Source organism: Dipteris shenzhenensis, chromosome 23, assembly GCF_047967505.1.
Source record: "Dipteris shenzhenensis isolate YYH24624 ecotype China chromosome 23, Dip_SZ_1.0, whole genome shotgun sequence".
NCBI classification, from domain to species: Eukaryota; Viridiplantae; Streptophyta; class Polypodiopsida; order Gleicheniales; family Dipteridaceae; genus Dipteris; species Dipteris shenzhenensis.
The window spans coordinates 45,079,615-45,107,422 of record NC_141618.1 but is presented as its reverse complement, the minus strand read 5'-3'; the positions used below and the strand labels follow the sequence as shown (position 1 = coordinate 45,107,422).

At 41.3% G+C, this 27,808-nt stretch overlaps 1 protein-coding gene across 1 annotated transcript; it reads right to left on the bottom strand.

The window, feature by feature from the left end:
- Window positions 1-14,779: 14,779 nt before the first annotated feature.
- LOC147887445 (calreticulin-3-like) lies at window positions 14,780-27,316 on the bottom strand. The gene is made up of 14 exons (XM_087394130.1): window positions 27,137-27,316; window positions 26,772-26,879; window positions 26,445-26,637; window positions 26,086-26,344; window positions 25,949-26,005; window positions 25,711-25,758; window positions 25,525-25,611; window positions 25,303-25,360; window positions 25,094-25,161; window positions 24,889-24,984; window positions 24,710-24,766; window positions 24,499-24,624; window positions 24,341-24,382; window positions 14,780-15,154 (listed from the first exon to the last, which is right to left on the bottom strand). The coding sequence occupies exons 1-14, from the start codon at window positions 27,222-27,224 to the stop codon at window positions 15,143-15,145; spliced, it is 1,299 nt and encodes a 432-aa protein (XP_087250256.1). The 5' UTR covers window positions 27,225-27,316; the 3' UTR covers window positions 14,780-15,142.
- Between the last annotated feature and the right edge of the window lie 492 nt (window positions 27,317-27,808).

Below are 27,808 nucleotides of genomic sequence, written 5' to 3'. Positions count from 1 at the left end.
GGTTATCTAAAATATTTGTTAAAACCAAGCATGCCAAGCATGGTAAGAATCGGGACAAGTTTCTTTCATGGATGGTGTCCATCAACAAGAAACAAAATTGGATTGCCTAAAACATTTGAGCCCCCACAGGCATTGCCTAGTGCAATGACCCCTACCCCATGGTGGTGGGAACCCGGAATTACCGAGAAAGTCTTTATTCAAAGGGTTGGGATTCCTTGTTGATAAAAGATTATCAACAAGGCACTCTCTATCCAAAGAATTGGGATGAGTTTCATGCAGCATGGTAAGAATTTGTATAAGTTTATGTGATGGATGGTGTCCATCAACAAGGCTAGAAGGTTGGATTATTGTTTGTCTAAAACATATGAACCACCATGGGCATTGCCTATTGCAATTACCCCTACCCCGTGGTGGTGGGAACCCGAAAGTATTGGGAAAGTCTTTATCCTAAGGGTTGGGATTCCTTGTGCATAAAAGAGCATCAACAAGGCACTCTCTATCCCAAGAGTTGAGATGAGTTTCGTTAAGCATGGTAAGTTTTAGCCTAAGATTTTGGTTGGTGGTCGAGACAATTGAGTGTGTAAGAATGAGGTGTTATACACTAATCCTAATTAAATACTTATATTTTAATCATAACATTATGTAATTTAAATATACTTTAGTTCCAATTCTAATTAACATATATTCTAGACCTTATATCAATTTAAGTTTAATATACCTTATATTAATTTAATATATATATCTTATATAAATTTATTTAAAAATATACCCTATATTCTAAATTACCACACTGTGATAATTTTCAATTCAAATAGAATATCTTATATTAGTTTTATTTCTTATATTAATATACAATAATTAACCTAATCAAACTAATTAACTAAATTAAACTAATTAACTTATCTAATATAAATACAAATAATATATATATATATAATAAACAACAAAGTGATTAATTAGATTAAATCTAATCAATTAGATTAGTCTAATTAATGTAAATCTACAATTAATATACTTAATTACATTAATATATCTAAGTGTAATTAATATACTTAATTAACGTAAGTGTAATTAATATACTTAATTACATTAATATATTTAAGTCAACTAATTATTTAGAATAATCTAATTACCTGATTAATTACTAAATGTAATCAATATAGTTAAATAACTATTTTAATATTATTGTAGCTAGTTAATTTAATTAACTTAATAACCTAGTTTATTAATTTAATTAATCTACGTTATTCTAATTTAACTAATCTACCTAGTTAACTTGATTTTTTACTAATTAACCTAATTCTATATTATTTTATTTTAATTATTATACCTTATTCTAATTAATCTTCATTCTCCTAACTAATTAATCTACCTAAATAAGTTAATTAGTTAATTTAATTAATCTACATTATTATGATTAATTAATCTATATTGTTCTAATTAATCTACATTATTTTAATTTCATTAATCTACCTTATTCTAATTAATCTACCTTATGCTAAATAATTAATCCACTTAATTGAAATAATTAATTAATTTTTAAATCTATATTATTCTAGTTAATTAATCTACATAGTTCTAATTCTAGCTCACCATTAGGGATCCAGGACATGTGATCTACCATAAAATGCATATGTCTCTTTCTGACTACTAGTATAAAATCAAATTCCAAAAGGATAAGCATCCATCACGAAATACTACATGTCATGCATGGTTTATTAACTAAGTAGAAGAGGGCCTAGTGGATCAACAAAGAAGACAAACTTGTTTGCTAATAAGTAATGCCTAAACTTTTTGATTGCATATACCATGGCCAAGCCTTTCGGTTCAGTGGTGGTGTAATTCATTTCGGCATCGTTCAGCTAGTACGACTATCAAAGTGGTGGTGTAATTCATTTTGACATCGTTTGACTATCAAAGTATATGGGATAATCCAAATTAAACTTAGCAGGCTGTGCTAGTATGCACCCTATCGCAATTTTTGAGGCTTCAATGTGGACATGAAACTCTAAGTCTCATATATAGTTCTAATTATTTAATTTACATTATTATAATTAATCAATCTACATTATTCTAATTAATTAATCTACCTAATTAATTATCCTAATTAACCTAATCATTTACTAGGTAACATAGTTAGTTAATTTATTAGTTACTTTAATTAATTGATTAATCTACTTAATTAAATTATTAGTTACTTTAATGTAATTAATTTCTTAATTAATGTAAACAAAGCTAATGGACTAATTAACTAAAGTAACCTAAATTATTAAGTTATTAATTAATCTAATCTACTTATTTACTAATTTACCTACTTAATTAATTGTTAATCAATATTATTCTAATAAATTAATCTACATTATGTTAATTAATGTATATTATTTTAATTTAATTAAGCTAGCATATTCTAATTAATCTATATTATGCTAAATAATTAAACTACCTAATTAACCTAATTAATTGATTTAGTTAATCTATATAGTTTGAATTAATCTACATTATTTTAGTTAAATTAATCTAACTTATTCTAATGAATTAATCTACATAATTGACCTGATTATTTACTAGTTAACCTAATTAATTTATTAATTTGTTATTTTAATTATCTAATTAATTAATCTACTTAATTATTTTATTAGTTAGTTTAATCTAATTACTAAATTAATTAATGTCAACAACCTAACGGACTAATTACCCTAATTTACTTAAGTAAGCTAATTAATTAAGTTATTAATTACTCTAATCTAATTAATAAATTAATTAACTAATCTAACCTAATCAACTAACCAAAGCTAGTATGGACTAACCTAACCCCTAACCTAAACTAACTCCTAACCACTAACCCTAACCTGAACTAATCCTCAACAATGAACCTAACCAAGCCTCTAACTTCTAGCCCTAACCTAGCGAGACACAACCTAACCTAACCCAACCAGTAACCTAGCTTAGACACTAACCTAACCTCACGCCTAACCTAGGGGGCTAACATGTGGCATGCGCCACATGTTAGGGACCCCCCAACATGTGGTGCATGCCACATTTTGGCTCCTCCCTCTCCTTTGCCTATCTCCTCAATAATATGCGTGCGCCACATGTTAGGGACCCCCCAACATGTGGTGCACGCCACATTTTGGCTCCTCCCTCTCCTTTGCCTATCTCCTCAATAATATGTGGTGAGGATGCGAGGCATTTGGACTTGAGCCAGTGAAAGAATCGTGTGGGGCAGCGAAGGAGAAGGGGATGATGGTGAAGGGGAAGGCGATTGTGCTCTGTTGGAAGGGAATTGTGATCATCTTCTTGTAGTTCTGGGAGAGCTTGATGATCGTGATGAAGATGACCATCGGGATTTGCGAAGGCGAAAGCTGCAGCAATGATGGTCTTCTCATCCGAAGGGCTCTCTGGTGGGGGAAGCTTGATGATCACCACACCTTTCATGTTGCTTTCCATATTATCACGCTCGTTTTTTAATGCTTTCTCTCATAGATTGCAAAATAGAATCGATTCGAAGTGCATTCTGATCCGCATAGCCGGGCAATCTAGCTACGACTCATGGATCCATCATGGGAAAGAGCTCCATTGCTCGGTGGAACAACCAGCAGAGCTCGGCACAACGGGGTGGCTTCAATCTGGCGATTCCATAGAAATCCGTCCGAGCTATATGCAATCTCGCGAAGAATTCAAAGCTCAAGGGATTGCGCACAAATTGGGAGATGGACAGAGCGTCGAGAATCGAGGCGAAAGAATTCGAAGGGGGAATTGGGGAAGAAGATCCATGCCGAAGAAGATGGAGATGGAGATGGAGATGGAGATGGAGATGGAGATGGAGAGGAAGAAGAGACAAAATTCAAGGAAATGGATAGAAAGGAGAATATGAGTGGAGTTAGACGAAGAAAGAAAACGAGGTACTGCGCAACCTCCCCAACATCACGTGGCCGATCAAATCGCTCTACAGAACCTTCCCAGCATCACGTAGCCGATCAAATCGTTGAGAGGAGTGAAACTACCATTGCAACCCATTCCAAGGGAATCAATCAGATGGAAGGAAGAGTGGAGCATATTGAAAAAGCACGGCCGCGCTACACTGCTTCCAACTACAGGACGTAGAAGTTAAAACTCTGAGCGGTGTTTTGACGATAGAACCCCAAGCTCTGGTGATCACGCTTTGATTTTTTAGATTGTGAGTGTGATATCGCATGCATGCAAATATTGCAGGATGAATACTATCACATCGATAGCTCTAGCCTCTGTCGCTTGGTGAGGGGAGCTCGAATAAAGTGAGCAAGCAAAGTTCAAACCTGCAAGGCGCCTGGAGGATAATGCATTGGAATGGAGAAGCTGCCATTTTATGTCAGAGCACGGGACAAGCTCTATGAATGCAATTTAACTACCGATGGGGGTGGTGGATGATGTTAATCAGTGGTGGCCAAGGTTGGGAGGGCTCAGGGTACAGGCCCTAGGGCGGAACTTTGGAGTTGATGATCTAAAACAATCATAGGCTTCCAACTTCTAGCAAGATTCCAGCAAAAAGTCCAAAATCAAAATGAAGGTAATGTGAAACATATGGCATACGCCACATCTCTTTGTTTTGAACATGTAGCTCAATTAGGGAAAGAATACAAAATTGAGGAAAATGATTAATTCACATATGGCGTACACCATATTTCCTTTTTTTTTTAACATGTACATCATTGAGCAAAATGATTAATTAAATTCAATAAATTTTAGATTAATTATATTAATTTGCTTAATTGGTTAAATTTATAAAATTAATTTATTTAATTAAAATATTAATAATTTTTTATTTTTTTTAAACATACCTTAACTATGCTTATGTTAATTAACTAATTAATTAGATTCGTAGATTAGTTATATTAATCAAATTAATTATTTTGATTCGTTAATCACTAATTAGATTAGTTAATTAGTACAATTAGACAAATTATTTTGATTAATCTTGCTAAATAAATGTATTTAATAAAATGTAATTATGTAAATTCAATTGAATTAGCTTGGATTAATTAGTTTATTGAATTAATTATACTATGCTAAGGTTAACCTTTTAATTACATTAATTAAACTAATCGAATCTAATTATTTATTTATTTGAATTTCCTTAGTTTAATTCATTGAATTATTTTAAATAATTTTTTTATTTAATTTATTGAATTAACTTATTTAATTAAAATGTAATCACCTAAATTTAATTTAATTAGGTAGATTAGTTTGGTTTAGCTTGATTTGTTTAATTTGGTTAGGTTAACTCATTAATTAAGATTAATTTATAAATTTATTAATTAGATTAGTTTGTTTTGATTATTTTAATTTGCTTAATTAACTAGAGTAATTAATTACATTAATCTAAGAAATTGATAATTAGATTCATTAAGTAGATATCTAAGTAATTGATTAATTAGATTAGTTAAGTAGATAATATAATTAATAAGATTTATTACTGTCATTTGACTAATTAAGGATGCTTCCTTTTAAGATGTGGCTCAAGCCACACCTTCATTTAAATAGTTCTAATTCTAAGAAAAGAAATCAAAATCTTTACATTTTAAATTGAAAACAATACAACATATGGCGTATGCGATATGTTGTTTTAGAGAAGGCTTCCTTTCAAGGTGTGGCTTAAGCCATACCTTCATCTAAATATTTCTAAATTTGAGAGAAATTTTCATTTTGATAGCAAAATATGAGGGTTTTTAACACACATATATATATAATTTTTAAATATGTATTATATATATATATATATATAATTTTTATATATCAGATGTATATATCTATTATTTTTAAATATGTATATATATATATATATATATATATATATATGTATATATAAATATATATTTATATTTATATTTATATATGTATATATATATGTGTGTGTATATGTATATATATGTATATGTGTGTGTGTGTGTGTGTGTGTGTGTGTGTGTGTGTGTGTGTGTGTGTGTGTAATATATGTAATAGGACATAATAGGTTATATAATCCCCTCTCCTTGTCTTTCCTCCCCCTCTCTCTCTCTCTCTCTCTCTCTCTCTCTCTCTCTCTCTCTCTCTCTCTCTCTCTGTGTCCCCACGTGTGAGATTGTGGGTCAACATGTACAGCTGCAGAGTGTGAGAGTTCCAAATGGATGTTTTAAATGTTGATATATGCTAATATAATGAGATCTTAATATATTTGAAAATAAATATCCCTATTTACTACTAAATAAATATATTTAAATCTTAATTTATATGAAAGTTTTTTGGATTTTAATTAACTGTAATAAATATTATATTCAAATCCTAATTTAAATACTTTTTAAATGAATATATATTAACTAAATATATTATTTTAGTCTTTTGAGTTTAGGGTTAGGGTTTAGATCTTAAACACTTTAATTATTTTTTAAAAAATTTATATTATATTATTTATTTTCATTACTAAATTAAATGATCTTTGTTTCCAATACAAGATTTCCCTCTTGAAGAGGGTTTAGATGTGGTATTGTATAGAAAAAATCAAGTGGTTGCCTTCGGGCAAATACAGAGTCTTGATCCCATGAGCTTGTGTCTCTTTCAATGTTGTGGGGAGAAAAGGTGTGTGATAATAATCACTAAAGTGATTCGCCCCGAAGTGGATTTGAAGTATCTGCAAGGAGATTTTGAAACACTCAGTGATTTACTAGAATGCATAATTATTGACATACAAGCACAACGAATGCTTTGGGATCGAGATGAGATCATCCCAAAGTCTCTTCTTCATAATCATGATATTACATTTCAAACCTTTCTTGAGGGAGAAAAGGTTGATATTTTGTCTTGGTCGGGAGAAGTAATAGGAGTTGGCACATTTATGGGCTATGCTCACAATATACTTTGCATGATCAAGATTATTAAGTTGACAAGTGAAGGAATTATTCAAAGTGCAATGGATTATGGTGAATCATAGTTACAGGTGCAGAATACTATCACTTGGGGGGTAGCATTCATGAAATCCCATGTGTTAAAAAAGGTATCTTTCAATGTGATGGACGACACAAGTCTAATGTACTACCAAAATAATAGAAGACGACATTTAAAGGGCATCCAATCTAAAAGTGATGCGCTAACAGAAATCAATGATGCTGGTCATGAAGTGATTACTAGAATAGAGGATATTGATGATGCTTGTGGGACAAGCGATACGGTAACAGGGTTCAATGATAAAGTTAGTGATACTGGTGATGAAGTGCTTATTGGAATAGAGGATATTGATGTTGTTTGTGGGACAAGCGATGCAGTAACAAGAGTTAATGATAAATTAAGTGATACTCGTCATTGTCACGACACGATTTTGTAGCCTAGAATGGATTAGGCTAGAATGATCGAATGTTGTAATTAGAAGGTAGGCTAGGTAGGTTTATATGGCTAAATGCCATATAAATAATGTATTGGATATGTTGATGGCAGATGGAGGGTGTGTGTAGATCACAAAACCTTGAATGATGTGACTAAAAGAAACAATTATCCTTTGCCTCATTTCGATGATATATTGGATAGGGTGGTTGGTCATGAGATGTACAACCTATGTGATGGGTATTCCGGCTATTTTCATATTGGTATTGCTCTAGAAGACCACTTTTATTACTCCTTGGGGCTGCTTCAGATATAGAAGGATGTGCTTTGGTCTTATGAATGCCCCATCACATTCTCAGTAGAACTCAGAGGAGGTATTGACACCGTTCCTTGATAGTTTTGCAAAGTATTTATTGGTGACATTTGTGTTTACAGTGGCCCTAAGGATCTTATAGAGAAGTTGGATCAAGTATTCCAAAGATTGGATAGGAGTGGCAGATAGCTCAATCCAAAAAAATGTCACTTAGCAAGGACAAGCATCAAGGTGTTGGGACATGTGGTTTCTAAAAAAGGTATTGAACTTGGATCCAAGTAAAATGAAGGCATTGGTCATGCTTGCTTCACCAACAAGTACTAAACAATAAAGAAAGGGACTCAAGATTACAAACATCAAAAGACATCATTATATGACAAGAAGGCTGGATAATCTATGTCCTGTGCATGCAGACAGTCATAAAATGATTGTCATAGAGAGGCATGGAAGAATTGATATTTAGCCAAAGAAGGATCACCAAAGACCCGATGATTGCGGTCCTTCTAGAGGGTCCAGAGAGCCCAATAAGGAACCCAATAGAAAAAAAGATCATACCTTGCCGCACCCGATGAAAACACGCACACACGCATCCACACAGTAGCACTTGAAAATCAAATCTTACAAACTACGATATTAAACAAGTGAGTACAAGTACTTGTGAGCACTGCCTTACTTCTACTAGATGCAAACGATTGTCAAGATGAATGGATGATGCAACCGCTTGCAAATGCAAAGAGATTTGCAAACTCTGTGTGTGTGTGTGTGTGCGCGCGCCTGTGTGTGTGTGTGTGTGTGTGTGATAGAGAGAGAGAGAGAGAGAGAGAGAAAGAGTTCTTAAAGAAAGAAAGTGTGTGTGAGTGTGTGTGTGCGTGCGTGCGTGTGTGTGTGTGTGTGTGTGAGAGAGAGAGAGAGAGAGAAGAGAGAGAGAGAGAGAGAGAGAGAGAGAGAGAGAGAGAGAGAGAGAGAGAGAGAGAAAGAGAGAACCAAAATAGAAGGGGACCACTTGGCAAGAAACTATATGGGACACTTTTTAACAAAATTGTTAGTATAGCACTGCCTGGAAGGCAGTGCTAAAAAAGAGAACAAAGAGAAAGAGCTATAGCAAGGGAAAGTCGCGTGAGAGGGGTTGTCTTGTTTTTTGTTTCCAACGGCATGCATGTGCATGCACATGCGGCTGGGAGGGTCGGCAGGCGAGTGGGCATGCGTGAGTGCATGTTCGTGTATGTGTCTCTGCGAGCGCGCAGGGGGGGGAGAGAGAGAGAGAGAGAGAGAGAGAGAGAGAAAGTTTATTAAAGTCTTCGGAAGACTGACAGGTCTATGAGACTGTGAAAAACCTGGTACAAACGAGCTGTGGTGGTGGTGGAGCTACTAAACGAGCATCCACACCAATGCAAAATGCAAAAAATGCTGAATGGTAGTACTAAGTCCTAAGTACAACGTCCTAAGTACAACATAGTCATGCCGGTGGTCGACTATATATCAATCTCATCATCATCATCATTAGGACATCATGGTGGATGAGGCAATGGAGGCATGAAATCGGTGATGAAGTGTTGTCAACCACTCAGAGGTGCGGCATTGGCACATCTCCTGGTCATAGCTTTGTGCCTAACTAGGGCTACGGTGACCCTTGTCGGTCAGGCTCCGACTCTAAACAGGGAGGGGATATCCCCAACTATAATCTATGTGTTAACCATCTATCTGAGTTGTCGGGTCTCTGGCCTCGTCTCGTGGGGATCCATGTGATCTTGCTAAAAAAACTCCGTGATAGAGCTCTGAGAGGGATCAGCCAAGGAAAAGTCTGCTCATGTCTCCGTGCTCGAAGTATCCTCTCGCAATGTCTAAGTACCTCATGAATGAAGCCTGCCAAACATAGTTGGTCTGGGTAGGAGAGGAATCGGGCCAAAATCCCATGGCTCCCTCTAAAGAGACAGTAGAAATGCCCTCGGATTTCATAGTAAACAAGACACCCGAAGATGAAGTGCTCCTCTGTCTCAACCTCCTACATGTCACATAATGTGTATATGCGCCTCTCCCTAGGTAGTCGCTCTGCTCTGCCGCTCTCGATATGAAGTTTATGTGAAGAGACTCGGAACTTCCCAATAGAGATCCTCAGTGAGTGGGGTAAGTAGATCTGTGTATCCTGGGGGGTCAATGAAACCCTCCTCTGTGATATGTAAGCAGTGATCTCTGTAGAAGCTAAGCTTCACTGGGAGTTCACTCAGTCCCAACCAGGTCTGGAATGTGTGTAGCTATAAGAGATCCTCACGGATAATCGGGTTAACCTCATGTGATAGGAGGGGAGAAAACGGAGCATCCATACTGTACTGGAAGGGAGGGAGTCTATCCATGTGGAGCCCGAGTTGCTCAAACCATCTCTCTGTGCGTGCATACCAGCACCTCTTGTCCCCTCCTGCTGAAAGTGCCATAGAAGAGGACAATGCTAGCCATGGTAGCCTGCTATGCCCAGAGGTGTAATCCCCATACTCCCTGACTCGGTACAAATACGTGATGACCTAAAATGCAACATCTAGCTGTAATGGGAGTGACCCAAACTCGGCTTAAATGATCTGGTGAGGAACAGATGGCTTACCACGAATCATCCGTGATAACACGAGAACCTGTAGCTGCTCCACACGGACCTACTCTGCATCCGACAAGTCTGGCATCCAACATGGGTTGCCATACATCCCCACTAGACGGACCAAGGAGCCAAAAAGCAACCCCTTGGTCCGTGGATCCTGAAAGTGCGAGCGAAAGCACTACATCTCTAGTCTGGACAATGAACCATATCCTCTGCCCAAGCGTGCCTGCATTGCAAGTCTCATAGCGAAAATGGGTCCAGAAAAGAAAACCCCAAAATAAGTGTATGTTGAAACTATCTCAACAGGTGACCCATCAAATGTGAACTACTCCTGATGCATGACAGCTCGAGATGTATTGAAGATCATAACCTTGGTTTTACCCAGGATGACCTGCAAATCATGAGACTCACAAGAGGACTATAGTACGTCAAGGTGTCTCTGGAGCCCCTCTGCTGAGGAAGACAAAAGAGCCACATCGTCCATGTAAAGCAATATCCGGATCAACGTGCCTACAAGAGAGCAACCAACCCCCCTTGTATATGCATCACTGTCTCAAGCTCGTATGTAGAGGCCAAACAATGTAGGTGATAATGAACACTCTTATTTGATCCCAATAGTGCTCATGATCTCGTCTATCCACCCAAATCCTGCTCGGACTCTGCCTGATACTCTCGTAAAGTGCCATGACAGCCCAAATGATCTCCTGGTCATAACCCAAATCCTGTAGGCGTCGTATGAGGTGGGCTCTCGAAACCGTGTTGAATGCTTTGCGAAAATCCACAAAGCAACAGGAAACCCTCTGCTTCCGCACTCTCGCCTACTCGATGATACACCTGAGCGTGAGAATGTGGTCCATGGTTCCATGATCACGTCAGAATCCAACCTGGTCCTTGACACTCCGCAAATTTGCTAACCTCGGAATCAAGCACCGATGCATAAATCTTGGACATGACATGTCCAATCATAATGGTCATGTAGTTCTCCGGACTCATGGGATCCCTGCCTTGTGGATGGGTGAGATAGTGTTAATGGTCCAGGTGCGTGGAAACCCCAAACAAACAGCTTCATTAAATAGCTTTGCTAAGATCAAGGCTAGGAGGTTAATCCCATATGCAATGAACTCAGTGCATAGTCCCTCATGATCCTTCGCTCGGCCATTATGAAGTTTCATTACGGCATCCTTTACCCCCCCCTACTGAAGAGGGTGCAGGATGTGGGACGTGGCATATGCAAGAGGTTAGGGACTGGCTAATTTAGCATGTCATAAAGTGTGCGTCCATAATCATACCAAACCTGAGTGTCAGTGAGTCGTGAGGGAGACCGTCTCTCGAGAAATCTTCGCCAGAAGTCCTTAGAGTTGTTACTAAACAAAATGTTCAGTACTTTCTCCTCATTCCGGCGAACAAAATCTAGTTTCTTTCTACGTACCAGTCGACGATACTCGTGTAGCATCTCTGGTTCGTTCGAAAGACTATTTTTAGTTTCGAATCTGAGTTGACGATGTAAAGCCTTACACTCATCATCGTACCAACTATTACAAGGTACGATCCCAGGGGGGTGGAGCGCGTGGTGTGAGGGAAAGCGTGAAGGACAGTCTCGTGTATTGAGCAGGTGACCAAGGCAACACGATCCTCTAATAGGGGTACAAAGTCAATATAAGTGAGAAGTATGTACAAACGACCAGAGGAAGTAGATGAGTGATCGTGATTGAAGCATATATCATGATAGGTGGAGTAAGAACTCATGTAGCGTCTTTGGTTCGTTCGGAAGACTATTTTTAGTTTCGAATCTGAGTTGATGACGTAAAGCCTTGCACTCATCATCGTACCAACTATTACAAGGTACGGTCCCAGGGGGTGGACCACGTGGTGTGAGGAAAAGCGTGAAGGACAGTCTCATGTATTGAGAAGGTGACCAAGGCAGCACGATCCTCTAATAGGAGTACGAAGTCAATATAAGTAAGAAGTATGTACAGACGACCAGAGTAAGTAGATGAGTGATCGTGATTGAAGCGTATATCATGATAGATGGAGTAAGAACTCGGTGGGGTGGAGGGTGTTGTGCAACGGGGAGTGAAAATGCTAAAGAAAAGATAGGTATGATCAACCCCTGGAAGGAGAGGTGCTACAGTAAAATCAGTGATGCGAGATGTGAAGGCAGAGGATCCCATGATGTAATGAACTACGCTAGAGCCTCCCCTATGTGGAAAGCACGTGAAACCACCTAAGGCGAGCCATCTTTCAAGACCATTATAAATAATGAGATCATGCATCCTGCCGAGGTCTAATAGGGCCTACCCATAAGATGTGATCGGACCTCGTCTATCACTCCCATTCTAAATCCATCCTAGACCACTTGGTGTAGGATGGGAGTAATGATGACAAAAATATTCCCATCCTAAACCCATGCTAGTCCCATCCATGTGCTAAGGCCCTATTAGGCCCCCTCCCATGGTGGGAGGCACCCACATTACGAGGAAAGGGTGGTGTTGCAAGGGGGAAGAGACCCGACGGAGGGAGCACAGCTGCAAGCAAGGAAGGGAGGAGAGAGCCGATGAGTCGAAGCGTAGACGGGGGGTTGATGGCAAGGGAGCTGCAAACAAGGGGCAACACCAAGGAGCAACACCAAGGAGGGAGCAAGGGCGGAAAAGACCCAAGGAGGCAAGAACGGGAGGGGCAGGAGGAGGGGGCGGGGTAGCAACAGAGTGGTGGGGCTGCGAGGACAGAGCGGGCAGCCAAGCAGAGGGGAAAGGGCTGCAGGGCGGCGCTGCAACGAGTGAGCTGCAAAGGGCTGTGGGGCTACGAAGGGAGCTGCACGGAGCAACAAAGCGGAGAGCAAGAGGCGGAGCAGGAGAGCGGGGAGCTGCAAGCGGGGCAGCAGAGCGGGTAGCTACAGGCGGGTGCAGGGAGCTGCAGGCAAGCGCGGGCGAAGCAACCGGAGTGGGGAGCAGGAGGCGGGCAAAGCAACAGGAGCGGAGGAGCAGAAGCGGAGCAAGAGCAGAGGGGCAGAGGAGCAGAGGCGGAGGAGCAGGAGCGGAGAGAGAGAGAGAGAGAGAGAGAGAGAGAGAGAGAGTGTGTGTGTGTGTGTGTGTGTGTGTGTGTGTGTAAAGTAGAGGAGCAGAAGCGGAGGAGCAGGAGCGGAGAGGCGGAGTGTGAGTGGCCTCTAAGGTGGAGAAGTGGAGTGTGAGAGGTAAAGACATGAAACAGGAGACAACCACCTAGTGGGCAATGTTTTAAGTTTTCAAGGCAAAGATACAAAATTAAAAGCATGTCATATATATATATATATATATATATACACAGAGAGAGAGAGAGAGAGAGAGAGAGAGAGAGAGAGAGAGAGAGAATATTAGGATCAAAACAAGGCTAGAAATATCAATACAATAGCCTACTAAGGTTTCTGGTTTTAAGATTTTTCCAGAATGCCCTGAAACAGTTCGATACTTTTCACACTTTGAAATAGCAGCTATGATCTTCCACATGTTACCTGCAATTCTAGGGCAAGTAACAGTAATGGGCAATACTTCCACATCTGCGTCACTAAGCATAAGATATGCAGCCATACCAGTCGCACTCCAGTAGCAATTAACACAACCCTTTATGATACCCATCACATCTCGTGGTAAACCTTCCCCCTAGTATGTGTAAATGGGTACGGAAGAATTATAACATACAAATGTAACATCGCCCAAGAGCTATTGCTTTTCCCCACCAAGGCCATGGAAAAAAGTGCATCCAATTTCTATGTACAAAGATGCAGGTCACAAAACAATGGCTGAAGTATTTCCAAAGCTGAGGCATAGTCAATCTAGCAAAATTACAAGCTCTGTTATAAGGATTAGCAGTGGGACATGATATCCCTATGGTGATATTGGAGTCAAAAAGCATTCAAAGTCACATCAGATCAGCACCAAGGAGGCTAAGGTTCACGTCTTGCTATTGGCAAGGGGTGGAATCGGGATGGGGATAAAGGGCATCTACAATTTTTAAAATATAGCAGAACTGGTTTTTAGGATGCTTGATCGTCAGGTCTCTTCTTTTTGTAATACAAGATGGATGATTTGCAAAGGTATTTTTAGGAGTAGGTTTGGCGACTTAGGAAGACATGTTTCTGAAAACAATAATTAGCATCTTAGTTCATAGAAAATTCCAATAGTTCTACAGATATACTGAAGACACTTCCTGTAAATCTGCTACAAAGGTCTGGCCTAAGGATTTTCAACTCTTTTGTGAATGTTAGATGATCGCGCCTATGAGAGCAAAGCAAGTAAGTACCTTTGAAAGCAGCCAAAATGTCTGGATGAAAATGTCTTGAACTAGTTCAACTGTTAGAAGCTCTAGCATTTCAAGAGACCAAGAGGATTACAGTGGCGACCTCATTGGATGTGAGTTGAATTAGCTCTAGGGCAGCAGCTAACTTACCTCTTTGGATGTGAGTTCAATTAGCTCTAGCACTTACAAGTCATACTACCTAAGCAAAATCTATGATGGAAGGTGAATCTAACAAGGTCCAATGTTTAAAACCCAATTTCACTCACATATGTCCAAGCTATGCATTCGTTGGACAATACTAGTAGCCTTGCATTAAGTCCAAATGATTCCAAAAGTCAGCATTATTCTTAAGTAACAATTGAGCCAAGAAAGGCTTTTCTAGATTCATCAAAAAGAGCATCCAGTAAGTTCCATTTAGAGGATGCCTATCTTGACATATTAGATGGGCAAGCCTCAGACTCTCCCTCCTACTCTTGTGAATATATTCCCTACTGGCCCAGGATTGTGGCCAACAGAACCATTTTACATGAGCTGCCAATATTATATCATTCCAAAGAATGAGAGAAAACAGAATCCCTGAACAGAAGCAGATGGCACTGGCAATTCTGGAGTGTGACTTTTACCCATGCTGCATTCAAGGCATGTTATAACTCATCCTGCATAAAACAAAAGTAGGGTTAGAAATCTCTCTCTCTCTCTCTCTCCCCCCCCAAAAAACACACATCAATGTGTCCACGCATGTGTGTGTGAATCCTGCACTCATCCAAACAAGCATTGCAATTTTAACCTCCTGACTTAGCACACACATACCTTCATAAGATCTAGAATATATCCAATCTTACAAATCAAAATATTTATAAAACAAAGGAAAGAAGGGAGTTGATGAGTGCCTTATAGACAATTATGAGTGAATGAAAAAAAAAATCGTTAGACTTAGTAAGCAAAGCTACATTTATGTTCTCATTAATACCCAAGCATAAGCTGCAACCTGGGTTTCAAAAGATTCTGGAATCAATTGGGTAAACCCAGTGCTTACTAAGCTTTGAAATCCCAACCAAACAACAAAAAAGGGAAGAAACAAAGCAGAAAATAAGAATAAGAAATGCAAAGAGAGAGAGAGAGAGTTATAGTAGGTTAAATTTCCACCACAGAAAAACCTCACGAAAAAAAAAGAGAGAACCAATCCTGACACAAGGGAACAAAGATAAACCAACGTACATATAAGAAAACAACACCAAAGCAGACGCAAGGAAACAACCATTATCATTATTTTCTTAATGAGCGGGAGGAAAATATATATAAGCACAAAACTAAACTACACTCATCTAAACAGGTATCTAACAGTAGATGGATTCCCAAAATAGAACCAACCTAAGAACTAAAAAGAAAATGGGCGTTTGAAGCTCTTTGAATTTTGATTCTACATTCAAGGATCCTAAAAATACCCAAAACTGAAATTTTAAAGATATAACGACTACAACATAGGATAGAGCGGAATTTGTTCCTTGTCTTGTATTATAGCCCTTTCTAAGAAGTAATAGAATTCAACAGAGCATACTCAGGTTGTTGTCGTTCATCGTAGAGATCAACTTCTAAATCTAAAGAATATTGAGAATGCTAAGATCCAAGTAACTACAACACTTCCACTCACTGTATGATTATATATATCTAGATGAATCCGGGAACATTCCCAAACTCATCCTCTAAAAACACAACATAGTGCAGTTTCAATCTCACAATAGTCACTGTATAATTAATTCAACAAAATTCTCAAGGATAAATTCTTCCACCAAAGGAGTTTGGATCTTTGTACATAAAATCTTTGAAGTTTGGAATGTCTGGGACAACACTACACAATATGTGTGTGTGTGTGCATGTGTGCCACACGATATAACACACACACTATACGTGTGTGCACATGTGTGTGTCACGTGCACATGTACCCAAAAGACATGCCCAAATCCATCCTCTAAATACAATACAAACTGTTCAATATAAACCTCGTGATTCATCCAGCAATTGAAAGCCATGAAATCCAGAACGCACAGCAAGACCTAGCTACTATGACATCATCACCAACATCAACAGCACCCAACAATGGGTCTAAATACAGAAGTACATATCTACGTGTACCTACATGTTAATTATGTTGGATTACGGTCGGTGACCTCCCCATCTGTGAGCCCCCAAATGAGGAGTGCATTGGGGGAGTGGAACGTAGGATACTAGGATGGGTCATGGGGAAGCCACATGGGCTGCCATGTGGGTAGCAAACAAAAAAAGGGAAGTACCTGGCAGAGGAGATCCACCATGTAGGGCAGATCTGGCAGAGAACTTTCCAGAGGCTGTCCACACTTGGAGAGGACAGGACTGCACAGAGAAACCAGAAAGAGATGACTGCGTGAACAAGTGGATGATATCAGCATGTGTACGGATCAGTACAGAGGTGACACGTGGCTGTACAGAACTGGCAGGGACCGGAACAAGAGGCAGAACCAGCAGGAAGGAAAGGCGCAGCAGTCCATGGAGTTTGTGGGTTCTTATGGGCTGGTTTGGGGGTAGGAAACAAGGCTGGAGGCCAGCAAAGGCCCCCAACAGAGGCCCAGGAGGGCATTATAGAGTCTCCAGTCGGCCGGTAGGGGGAATCCAGTCGGCCATTATGGGGTTGGTTTTATTGCAGGGGATTCAGCCCCTATAAATGGGGCCATTTGGGGCCCTTCTTGGCATCACTCGGAGCAGCAATCCACAAAGAAAAAAGAAGCAGCAGCGGGGTTCCCTTGGGCTAACATTCAGGAGGTGAAGGAGACATCCCAAGGCAAGCTGCCCACCTAGGCTGACTTGTGAGAAGTGCAGCGGAAATGAATGGGGGGGAGAGAGAGAGAGAGAGCACACCTCACACACACACAACACTGAGAAGGAGAGAAAGGCACAGAAGAACTGCAAGTGATCTCTGGAGAAAACCCCGCTACAACTGGGGGAAAACCTCGGAACCAAAAGGCTGCTCAAGAGCTCTGACACACAGCTCAACAACCAAGAGAACGGGAGCACAAGGGAGTGGATGAACTGCTCCACTAACCTGCTCCTCAAGTGCAACTGTGGGCTGGCACTGCTCCTCTGCCAGGCATCACAATGAGATGATGAATACACATGTGGGGGGGGGGCTAAATTTAGCCCCCCAGCCTCCTAGTCGGCCAGCAAGGGACTGGGCCGACCAGCTGCCTACATGGGCCGACCCACAGCCCTAGATGGCCGACACCTACAGCCCTCTATATGAGGCTGCACAAGGCCCCAAAGCAAGGGCCTGACAGCCGACTGCCCCTAGCCCACAAGGTGCGCCTCAGCCTATATGAGGGGCTGTACCCTCTGCCCTCCAGCCGACCTGCTCTACAGGGACCCGACTGTTTAGACGCCTCCACACAGCCCTAGAAGGGGCTCAAGGACAGAGCCCTAAGAGGGAGCCTCTCCTCAGCACTGATCAGGCTGCCACAACCCTAGACTACCCTCACAGGGGGGCAGGCACACCCACAACGCAGGCCCTCACTCTCTAGGCTAGCCTCACCCACTGGGCGGGCACACCCACAAGCAAGGCCCTTTCTCTAGGTGACATCAGGAGATGTTGACCTCTTACATGACTACCCGGAAAGATCACTGGACAAAGAGTCTACATAACCTTAGAGAAGCATGCCTGCTCAGAGATCTTAAGGTGCCATGCAAATAGTAGGAGGACTTTTTGGTAAGATCGGAGGACCACAGTTTGGTGGGACTCTGCATCACTTTGTGTATTGTGTCCGATTTTGGACGCACGGAAATGTAGCAATGTTGCTTCTTTATTCTTGGATGCAAAGTCTATTTACTAGCTTGCAACACACATCAATGGTGGTGAAGTACACAAGTTTGATTCCATAGTGAAACACTTCTGCGTGTAATTCCTGTCACAATCTGTGACGTATTCCTTTCTCTATACTTATGGATGGTTTAATGAATGGACACTTGTGGAAGGGTATGCCCTTTCGACAGGACACTTCCTATGAGACACAACCCTTCACAAGAGACATTCTAATGAAGAGACACTAACATTGTAATGTAGTTGCAGATGCTCTCAGCAGGTTAACTCTAGCATCAGCTATGGTAATCTCTACATTATTTGTGGATGTTCCGAATTCATTCAAAGGGAAGTATCTCAATGATAGAGACTCCGGCACGGCACTACAAGTTCTTTCGGAAGATCAACCTTCGACTTCCGAACAGAAGATTTTCTCATCCTATTCTTATATGGACGACCTTCTGTATTATCAAGATCGCGTCTGTGTACCACATGACAAGGATGTTCGACGTCTTTTGTTAAAAGAGCATCATGTAGTTCCTTATGCTGCCCATCCGAGCATCAACAAGACTTACAGGTTACTCAGTGCAACATACTACTGGCCTCAGATGAAAAGCGACATCATCAAAATGGTCACATCTTGCTTATCTTGTCAACAAATGTCAACTTACAAAGCAAAGCATTATTTCAACTTCAAATTTCTCAGCTTCAGGACAGCATCTCTGACTTCATTCAGAAAGTCCAACAACTCCAGGATTCTCGCAGTACCACACATACTAAGGATGACATGACGCCACTAGACAACTATGTGGACTCGTTCCCACCAAAGGTAGAAAACACTGAACTCCGTGTCCTCTACCACTTACTCCAAGCTTCCAAAACTAAAAGACTTGACATTAAACTTCCAAAAGCCTACACTGGTCAACGACATTAAACTTCCAGAAGCCTACACTAGTCAACGAAATCGCCGAACAGTTGACCAATGGCTCGCAAAACTGCGCATGTACTTTGATACTGTTGACCTTACTGAAGGCAAAAAGATTGCCTTGGCAGCCTCCCTCCTCAAGAACGCAGCTTTCCTATGGTGGCAACGATGCTTAAAGGACGGCAAAAGTGTGTTAACATGGGAACGTTTTGAACACATACTCCGTAAGCAATTCATACCTGCCAATGCAGACTTGCAAGCAAGTTCAAAACTCCGACAGTTGGAGCAAACAGGCTCCCTATCTACCTACATCTCTCAGTTCACCACACTGGTGCTGGAGATCGATGGTTTAGCTAATGATGATTGCCTTCATGCTTTCATCTCAGGCCTAAATCCCTCGTTACGCATTGATGTCCTCAAAGCAAACATCACCACCACAGCTGACGCTATTGCTTACGCAGAGCGCATTACCAATTTCCAAAACACAGGGAAGCAGAGTTCTAATAGAACACAGAGCTATAGTATGGCCAAGGGTGCTCGCCCTCAAGATAACCCCAAGTTCAGAAAAAACTCGGGTAATCAAAGTCAGCGACAAGTCTCAAGATCTCCACAAGTCTCAGAAATCATATGCTGGATCCCAATAGAAGCACTCCTCCAAGGATCGCCCCTCTTCCTCTTCACAAAGTCATAACCGTCATCACCAACATAAAGGTGTTGCCACTGACAAGAAGAACAACTCTAGCACAAAAGGACTTTGTACCATCTGTACGGGCGACCATAGATGGTTCGATTGTCCCAAGCAACCAAAGCAAAATTCCAATATGGAACCTAGCACTTCCCAAACAGAAGATGCAACCCCAGCATAAGACAAGAAAGGCAAAGCTGTTCGAATGGCAAATACCATCCACATGAGCCTTGCTAGCAACCCCGAACCTTCCATGGCCACTCAAGTACTTTGTGTCCAAGGATCGATTCGTGGAACAACGGTCACTATCCTCATCGACAGTGGCTGCTCTCATAACTTCCTAGCTAGTTCTATGGTCAAAAAACTTCGGTTGACCACCAGCCCTAGTCCCATGGACTATCAGATTGAACTTGCAAATGGAACTACCTTCTTGTGTAACACCAGGATCAAAAACTTGTCTTTTCGCTTACAACATTATACGGACAAGTTGAGCTTCAACATCATGCCTCTTTCTTGGTACGATGTCATACTCGGACAACAGTGGCTCTACGACTATGATCCATCAATCAATTTCCGCAGCCATACTATCCAATTTGTCCACCAGGGAAAACTTATTGAGCTAACTGGTTCTAGGGACTCTCCTTCAACCCAGTTGCCTCTGACCTACAAATCAAGAAGTGGGTTCGTAAACATCAAGTAAGACTTCACTTCTGTTGGTTACGGCAGTAGAGGAGACACCAACAAAGGATCCTCCTGAGTACCTCAACCAACCTTTTTTCCAGCCCTACCTGGATATTTTTCCACAGGAATTGCCAAAGCAGTTACCACCTCGACGACCAGTGGATCACCCAATCGAGCTTATTCCCGGCAGTAATCCACCGTCGAAACCTCCTTATCGGGTTCCTTACACTCAAAATGAAGAAATCCAAAGACAGGTGACCGAACTACTCGACAAAGGTCACATTCGGCCCAATCGCAGCCCTTTCAGATCTCCTATACTAGTGGAAAAAAACAATAAGTCAATACGCCTCTACATCGACTACCAAGCCCTCAACAAGCTCACTATCAAAAACAAGTATCCATTGCCTCGCATCGATTACCTTTTCGATCAACTTCTACACACAACACAATTCTCAAAGATTGATCTTCGTTCAAGTTATCATCAAATTCGCATACGAGAAGGCGATGAGTACAAGACAGCTTTTCGAACAAAGTATGGACACTATGAATGTTTGGTCATGCCTTTTGGGTTAAACAATGCCCCGGCCACATTCATGACACTAATGAACGACATCTTCAAACCTTTCCTCGATAAGTTTGTCATCGTTTACCTCGATGACATCCTCGTTTTCAGCAGATCCCTACAAACAACATCTTCACCAAGTTTTTGAAGTTCTCTGCGCAAATTCTCTCTACATCAACGTTGAGAAGAGTGAGTTCTTCAAGACCCAACTCGAATATTTGGGACATGTTATTTCAGCTCAAGGCATCTCTGTGGATACCAAGAAGGTCGAGGTAATCCGAAACTGGCCTACTCCTAAGAATGTTCATGATGTCCGCTCTTTTCTTGGATTGGCAAACTTCTACCATACAAAGGCCTATCACTTTTCCGAGTTCGCAGCTCCTACATCCGAATTATTGAAAAGCACAACAGTTTTTCAGTGGCTTCTTGAAATAGAGTATAGTTTTCAACAACTCAAGCAAGCACTCACTACCACACCAGTTATGACTATTGCTGACCCAAACCTTCCATTTGAGGTCATGACCGACGCTTCCAACATCGCTACAAGCGTAGTCTTGATGCAAGAAGACAAAGTTATTGCTTCTAACAGCCATAAACATTCCGATATCCAAACCTGATACCCGGTTTATGATAAGGAGTTTCTTGCCATTGTACATGCTTATCGCTCTTGGAAACATTATCAGACCATCACTCTCTAAAGTATATCTTTACTCAGCCAGTCATGAACGCTCGACAAGCACGCTGGGTTGAGTTTCTAGCCAACTTTCACATGACCATTGAGTACATTCCAGGACTACGCAATGTAGTTGCAGATGCTCTCAGCAGGTTAACTCTAGCATCAGCTATGGTAATCTCTACATTATCTGTGGATGTTCCGAATTCATTCAAAGGGAAGTATCTTAATGATAAACACTTCAGCACAGCACTACAAGTTCTTTCGAAAGATCAACCTTCAACTTCCGAACAGAAGATTTTCTCATCCTATTCTTATACGGATGACCTTCTGTATTATCAAGATCGCGTCTGTGTACCACATGACAAGGATGTTCGACGTCTTTTGTTAAAAGAGCATCATGTAGTTCCTTATGCTGCCCATCCAGGCATCAACAAGACTTACATATTACTCAGTGCAACATACTACTGGCCTCACATGAAAAGCAACGTCATCAAAATGGTTACATCTTGCTTATCTTGTCAACAAATGAAAGCAAGCCGACGACTTCCAACAGGACTTCTTCAGCCTCTTCCAATTCCAACTGAAAGATGGAAAAGTATTTCCATGGATTTCATTACAACACTATCACAATCCTCCAAAGGTAACACTCAGATTATGGTAATTGTTGATCGATTGTCCAAAATGGCACACTTTGTTGCTTGCAAAAGAAGTGCACAGGCTCTGAACATCGCTAAACTTTTCATACAACACATTTTCCGACACCATGGATTGCCCAAGAATATCGTTTCTGACAGAGATCTTAAGTTCACCAGTCACTTTTGGATTTCACTGTTCGAATCTTTGGGTACAACTCTACTGTTCAGTTCAGCCTACCACCTAGAATCAGATCGCCAAACTGAAAGAGTCAACCAAGTTCTGGAAGAAATGCTCCGACATTATATTCAGTCACGCCTAGCAGCTTGGGAAGAGTATCTACCACTCCTTGAGTTTGCTTATAATAACTCTTTCCATAGTGCCATCAGCATGACTCCATTCCAAGCAGCTTATGGACACACTCCGATTGTACCAACGAATTTTGTACTTCAACATCGAGTGGCCCTAGCTGATCAACTGGTTCAAGAAATGCAAGACATTCTACTCCAAGTCAGGGATCATATGTGAAAAGCACAAGAGCGGTATCAACGGTCCGCCAACAAACATAGACGTCACCTGGAATTTGAAACTGGTGACATGGTGCTATTATTTGTAGCCCCACATCGCTACAAGACGGTTAAGTCTGTGTTTCCTAAGTTGCGACCAAGATACTATGGACCTTTCCAGATCGTCAAGAAAAATTCACCTTTAAGTTACAAATTGGAATTACCACCATCATGGGGTAAAATCCACCCGACATTTCATATTTCTTGGCTGAAGACGTACATTCCAGGCGATGAAGCAGTTCCTCCTACAAGTGATTATGTCCCAGAAATCGAAGACGATTATGTTCTCCTTATTCCTGAGCGTATTCTGGACCATCGACAGCAAGAGACTCGACATCGACTTAACACAGAATTCCTTGTTCTTTGGCGAGATCTGGACGACTCCAACACTACTTGGCAATCTGATGAAGACTTACAGCAGTACCCTGACATTTTACAGCAGTATTTTCAGAATTTACCGTGATATTTTCTATATCAGTTCATTATCTCCACCAGGGTCTTATTTTGAGTGGGAGGGGATGTCACGATCTGTGACGTATTCCTTTCTCTATACCTTAGACTTATGGATGGTTTGATGAATGGACACTTGTGGAAGAGTATGCCCTTTCGACGGGACACTTCCTATGAGGCACAACCCTTCACAAGAGACATTCTATAATCTATTGAAGAGACATTACCATTGTAATGTACCCTCTCATCAAGGGTCACACCCTTCACAAGGGGTACACACCTCTTCATGCACATATACTTTGGGGTACACACCTTTTCATGTGTGACTCTTCACACTCTATATAAGAGAGGCCCAACTGTATGGATGACACTACAGACATTCAAGCAATACAAATATTCCTTGTTCTTTGCTATTTCAGTCTCCTTTCTGTTCCTTAGCACATTTCTAAATATAGTAAATCTAGGATTTCTTACAATTCCTAGGCTCATCTATCAGTCTTCTGCTGCGGGAAACCCTTTGGTGGGATTTCCATTTTCTAACAAATTATACATACGTAGATACAGACCTTTATCATGTATGTTGTCTTTAGACTAATGTACTCATCTAGGTCCTTGAGCACATTGTTTCCCCCTTTGTCCATGTACTCATCTAGGTCCTTGAGCACATTGTTTCCCCCTTTGTCCACCTGGTCCCCCCTCCCCACAGAAACCCTCTCTCCAACGCTAATACTTTGTGTGTGTCTGCCTTTACACATCACACAGGTAACGTTTCTATAGCACACCAGATGATTGCAAAAGAACTAGCTTGAAATTTTTGGAAACAGTATATGTAGAGACTCACATGATAATCGTCATCATCGTCGTCATCGTGTATAGGACGCCTCTGCAAGGAATGTTCTTATGTCAGTATGATACAAGCTTGCAAATGGACCCATCAGCAAAGTTGAGGAGAGGAAGTGTACAATGGGAGAAAATGTACAAAAGTCCAATATAGCATACCGGGGGAGGCCGATATTTTTTCTTCATATCTTCTCGCCTACGTTCTCTATGATGGGATCGTCTATCATATTCCTGATCTCTTTCCCGCTTCCTTTTTTCCCCCTCCCTCCTTGCCCGTTCAGCTTCCTGTGTTCCAACAAACAAACAAAATTTTCGTTACAGGTGTTTCAAGGGAATTCACATGCTCAATTTGGAAAGCTTCTAGGATTACCGCTTCCTCCTCTTTGAGTCTCCTCTTCTCAGCCTCATCAAAAGACTCCTTCTCAGCCTGTTCATACAAGCAGATAGACCATCACAAAGTTATCACCGTTATTATAGAACAGCAAGCAATTCCATTTCAGGATTAATCAAAGAAGAGGAAACGTATTCGTCTGTATTAAAGACTCTCACCTCCTTATTGTTGCTGAACCATTCCTCTACAACCTGCTTGGCATAAGCAGGATCATCACAAATCAAAATGTTGTCGAACACTGAGCCTGCCTTGACCTGTGATCTTTCAAGACAGTCTTTGTCAGCAGATTCAGCTCTAATCAGCAGAAATCAACGTCCTGCATAAAACTAAGCTTATCAAAAAGAGCCGACCAAAAGAACATACCTGCCAAACCTCAATTCCAATATATTTCAAAGGTCTGAAGACGTACAGATCTGGATCATCTTCAAATTCTACAAAGCACAAGGGAATGATAAATATGTTTAGAGTGTAAACACCCGTCGCCTTCTCTAGAGCAAGATGGACTCTTCCATTTCCATTTGAAAACATAATTATTGTTGAGGCACGCTGAACCATCTTGTAGAGGAGCACACCTGGATTGTCAATCCATGGAATCTTCCACTTCCCTTTATAATTAGGGTTCTTTACTTTCTGCTTGTCAACATGAAAAAGCCCACAGCCAGCTTGTCAATACAGTACATGCTTGCCGCAGAGGTAAGCGAGTAACGAGTTAGTGAGCCGAGTTACCGTAAATAGGCTTTCAATGGACAGAATGATTAATGCTTAGAACTAAACTTGATCTTTGAGCCAGGTACCTTGCCCTTCCATGGACCTTTGTATTGTGGATTCGGGACTTTGGGAACGCTCCATTCCCCATCTCTCAAATCATCCCAGTCAGCAGGCTACAAATAAGAGTTTCTAACGTCAAGTCTAAAACATCCCCTTAAGTCTTCCGAAAACGTCCTTAGAACGGAAACTTTAAACACTAGATATCAACTCACTTTTTTTGCAGTTGTATCGGGTATTTCAGCAGGAATTAAATCATAACCCTGCAAAACGAAGGATAATTCAAGAGGTCAGCATCAAAGAGAAGAGCATAAACCGCGCAATCGTGGAATCATACACTCCCATAAGAGAAATATAAGGAATGAAAAACAAGAGAGCGATGGGACACTCCGTTCAAACACACAAGATGAGAGCCAAATGCAAACTTCTTGCGATAAAAATCCTTCCATTTACCTCCGGCTTGCCTGCATCGGGGTCGAAAATGTACTCCCTATCATCCCAATCAGCTGGCTGCGGAGCACATTGCCGTACGGTTAGGGACATGGGTTCATGAATTCAACCCTCAAACTTAAGAAAATCCGTTGACCCACCTTCTTTGCCTTCACGTCTTTGATTCTGCGTGGCGGCAGGATATCCCAATCGGTGTAAAAGCTTCCCGATTCGCGCTCGCGGTTGTCAACGAGAATGCTATACGAAGCGTCCGGCCGGATTATGAAAGTGTAGAAGTGAGTGAGCTGGTCAGTCTCGCACTCAAGCTCCTTTTTGATCGGATAGTTCTGGCCTTGGTAAGAAATGATAGCATGGAGCTGCTTCTTGCTTGTACCGCAGATATCCGGCCCAAACATGATACTGCAAAAGCTCAGCGATGGAGTTTTTCAGAGGCACAGGAGCGAGGACCGCTACAAAGTCTTACCGGCAACAAATTTGCATGCATTCAATCAACCTCTACCTGTACGGCGTATCGCGGCTGAACTTCTTCTGATTCACAAAACCGCTCATAAGCTTCATGTATGCACCACCACATTCTATCTTCTGCTCAATCTTCACTGAATACTGAATCACAAGATTTCTTCCCTTGTTGCTAAACTCGGGAAGCGCGGCAGATATGGCGTAAAACCGAGAATCGGGGTACGTCTGTATGCCTATTCATTGACAATCACGCCGTTTAGAAAACTAGTTCAAGCTACCCAGTCATTTCGAAACAAAGCACCATTTTTTTCCACGTAGATCGAAATGCTCTCGCGAGAAACTGTTGCAATCTGCTGGAGTCTCTTACCTCGATCATCTGGGTCCGCATACCACTTTCCGGCTGTATGAAGCCAATTTCCCGCCAGTCCTTCACCTTTTTTGTAGTCGGATTTTACCCAGCGACTCTCCCATCCATCTGAAAAGGCCAACGGATTTATAACCACAGGATGAAATGGTCAGTGAGCGAAACTTAAAAGGAGAAGATGGTGGAATGCGATGATCGACATGAGGACAATCCAGGCAGCGTAAAGGGAGACTGCGAAATGGCGGAAACGCAGTAAAGGCGACCGATTTTGCCAAGCGTGAGCATATCAAAATGGGCAAAGCAGGGCAGAAGGGGAGCAGATCAAGGCGAAATGGAAACGAAAGGAGCGGAAGGAGGGAGGAGAGGACCTTCGAAGCGCTCTTCGAAGATGATGTCGGAGGTGGAAGAAGGGATGGAAAGGAGGAAGGTGAGGAGGAGGGGGAGGAGGAGGGGCATGGTGGTCAGGGGGACATGGGAGGGACGAAAATGGAGCAATTGCGAGGTATGGGAAAGGCTATGGGGAAGGGAAGGAGCAGAGAAGAAAAGGAGCTATGGCTATGGAGGAGCAATGCTCGCGAGCTGTGGCTATGGCGGAGTTCTGGAGCTTTGGCTATGGCGGCCAGACACAGAAAAACAAGAAGACGAAGAAGAAGAAGAAGAAGAACAGACAAACTCCCCTTTCACCTCACCCCAGTTCCACATTTTAACCCAACCTTGGTCTCCTGACTTTCCTCTTGCCTTTTTCTACCCCCCTTTTCCTCTCTTCCTCCTGGTCGGTCAACCCTTGCCTCGCCTTGTCTCTCATCTTTGAGCTTTGCATGCATGGAGGCTTTTTTTGGGTGAGTCTCCGGCTATGTTTCGGCTCAAAAGACAGTCGGATGCCTGGCTGACTTATGCAAACAGACTGCACTGTCGCGTACGGTCCGGCAAGAGGGGGTAATGAAGATCCAAGTAATCGGATTGCATGTACCCCTAACTCCGGCACGGTCCAGCAAGCTTCTGGCGGCAAATTTGGCTTGCATGTGCCCCTGATTCTGATA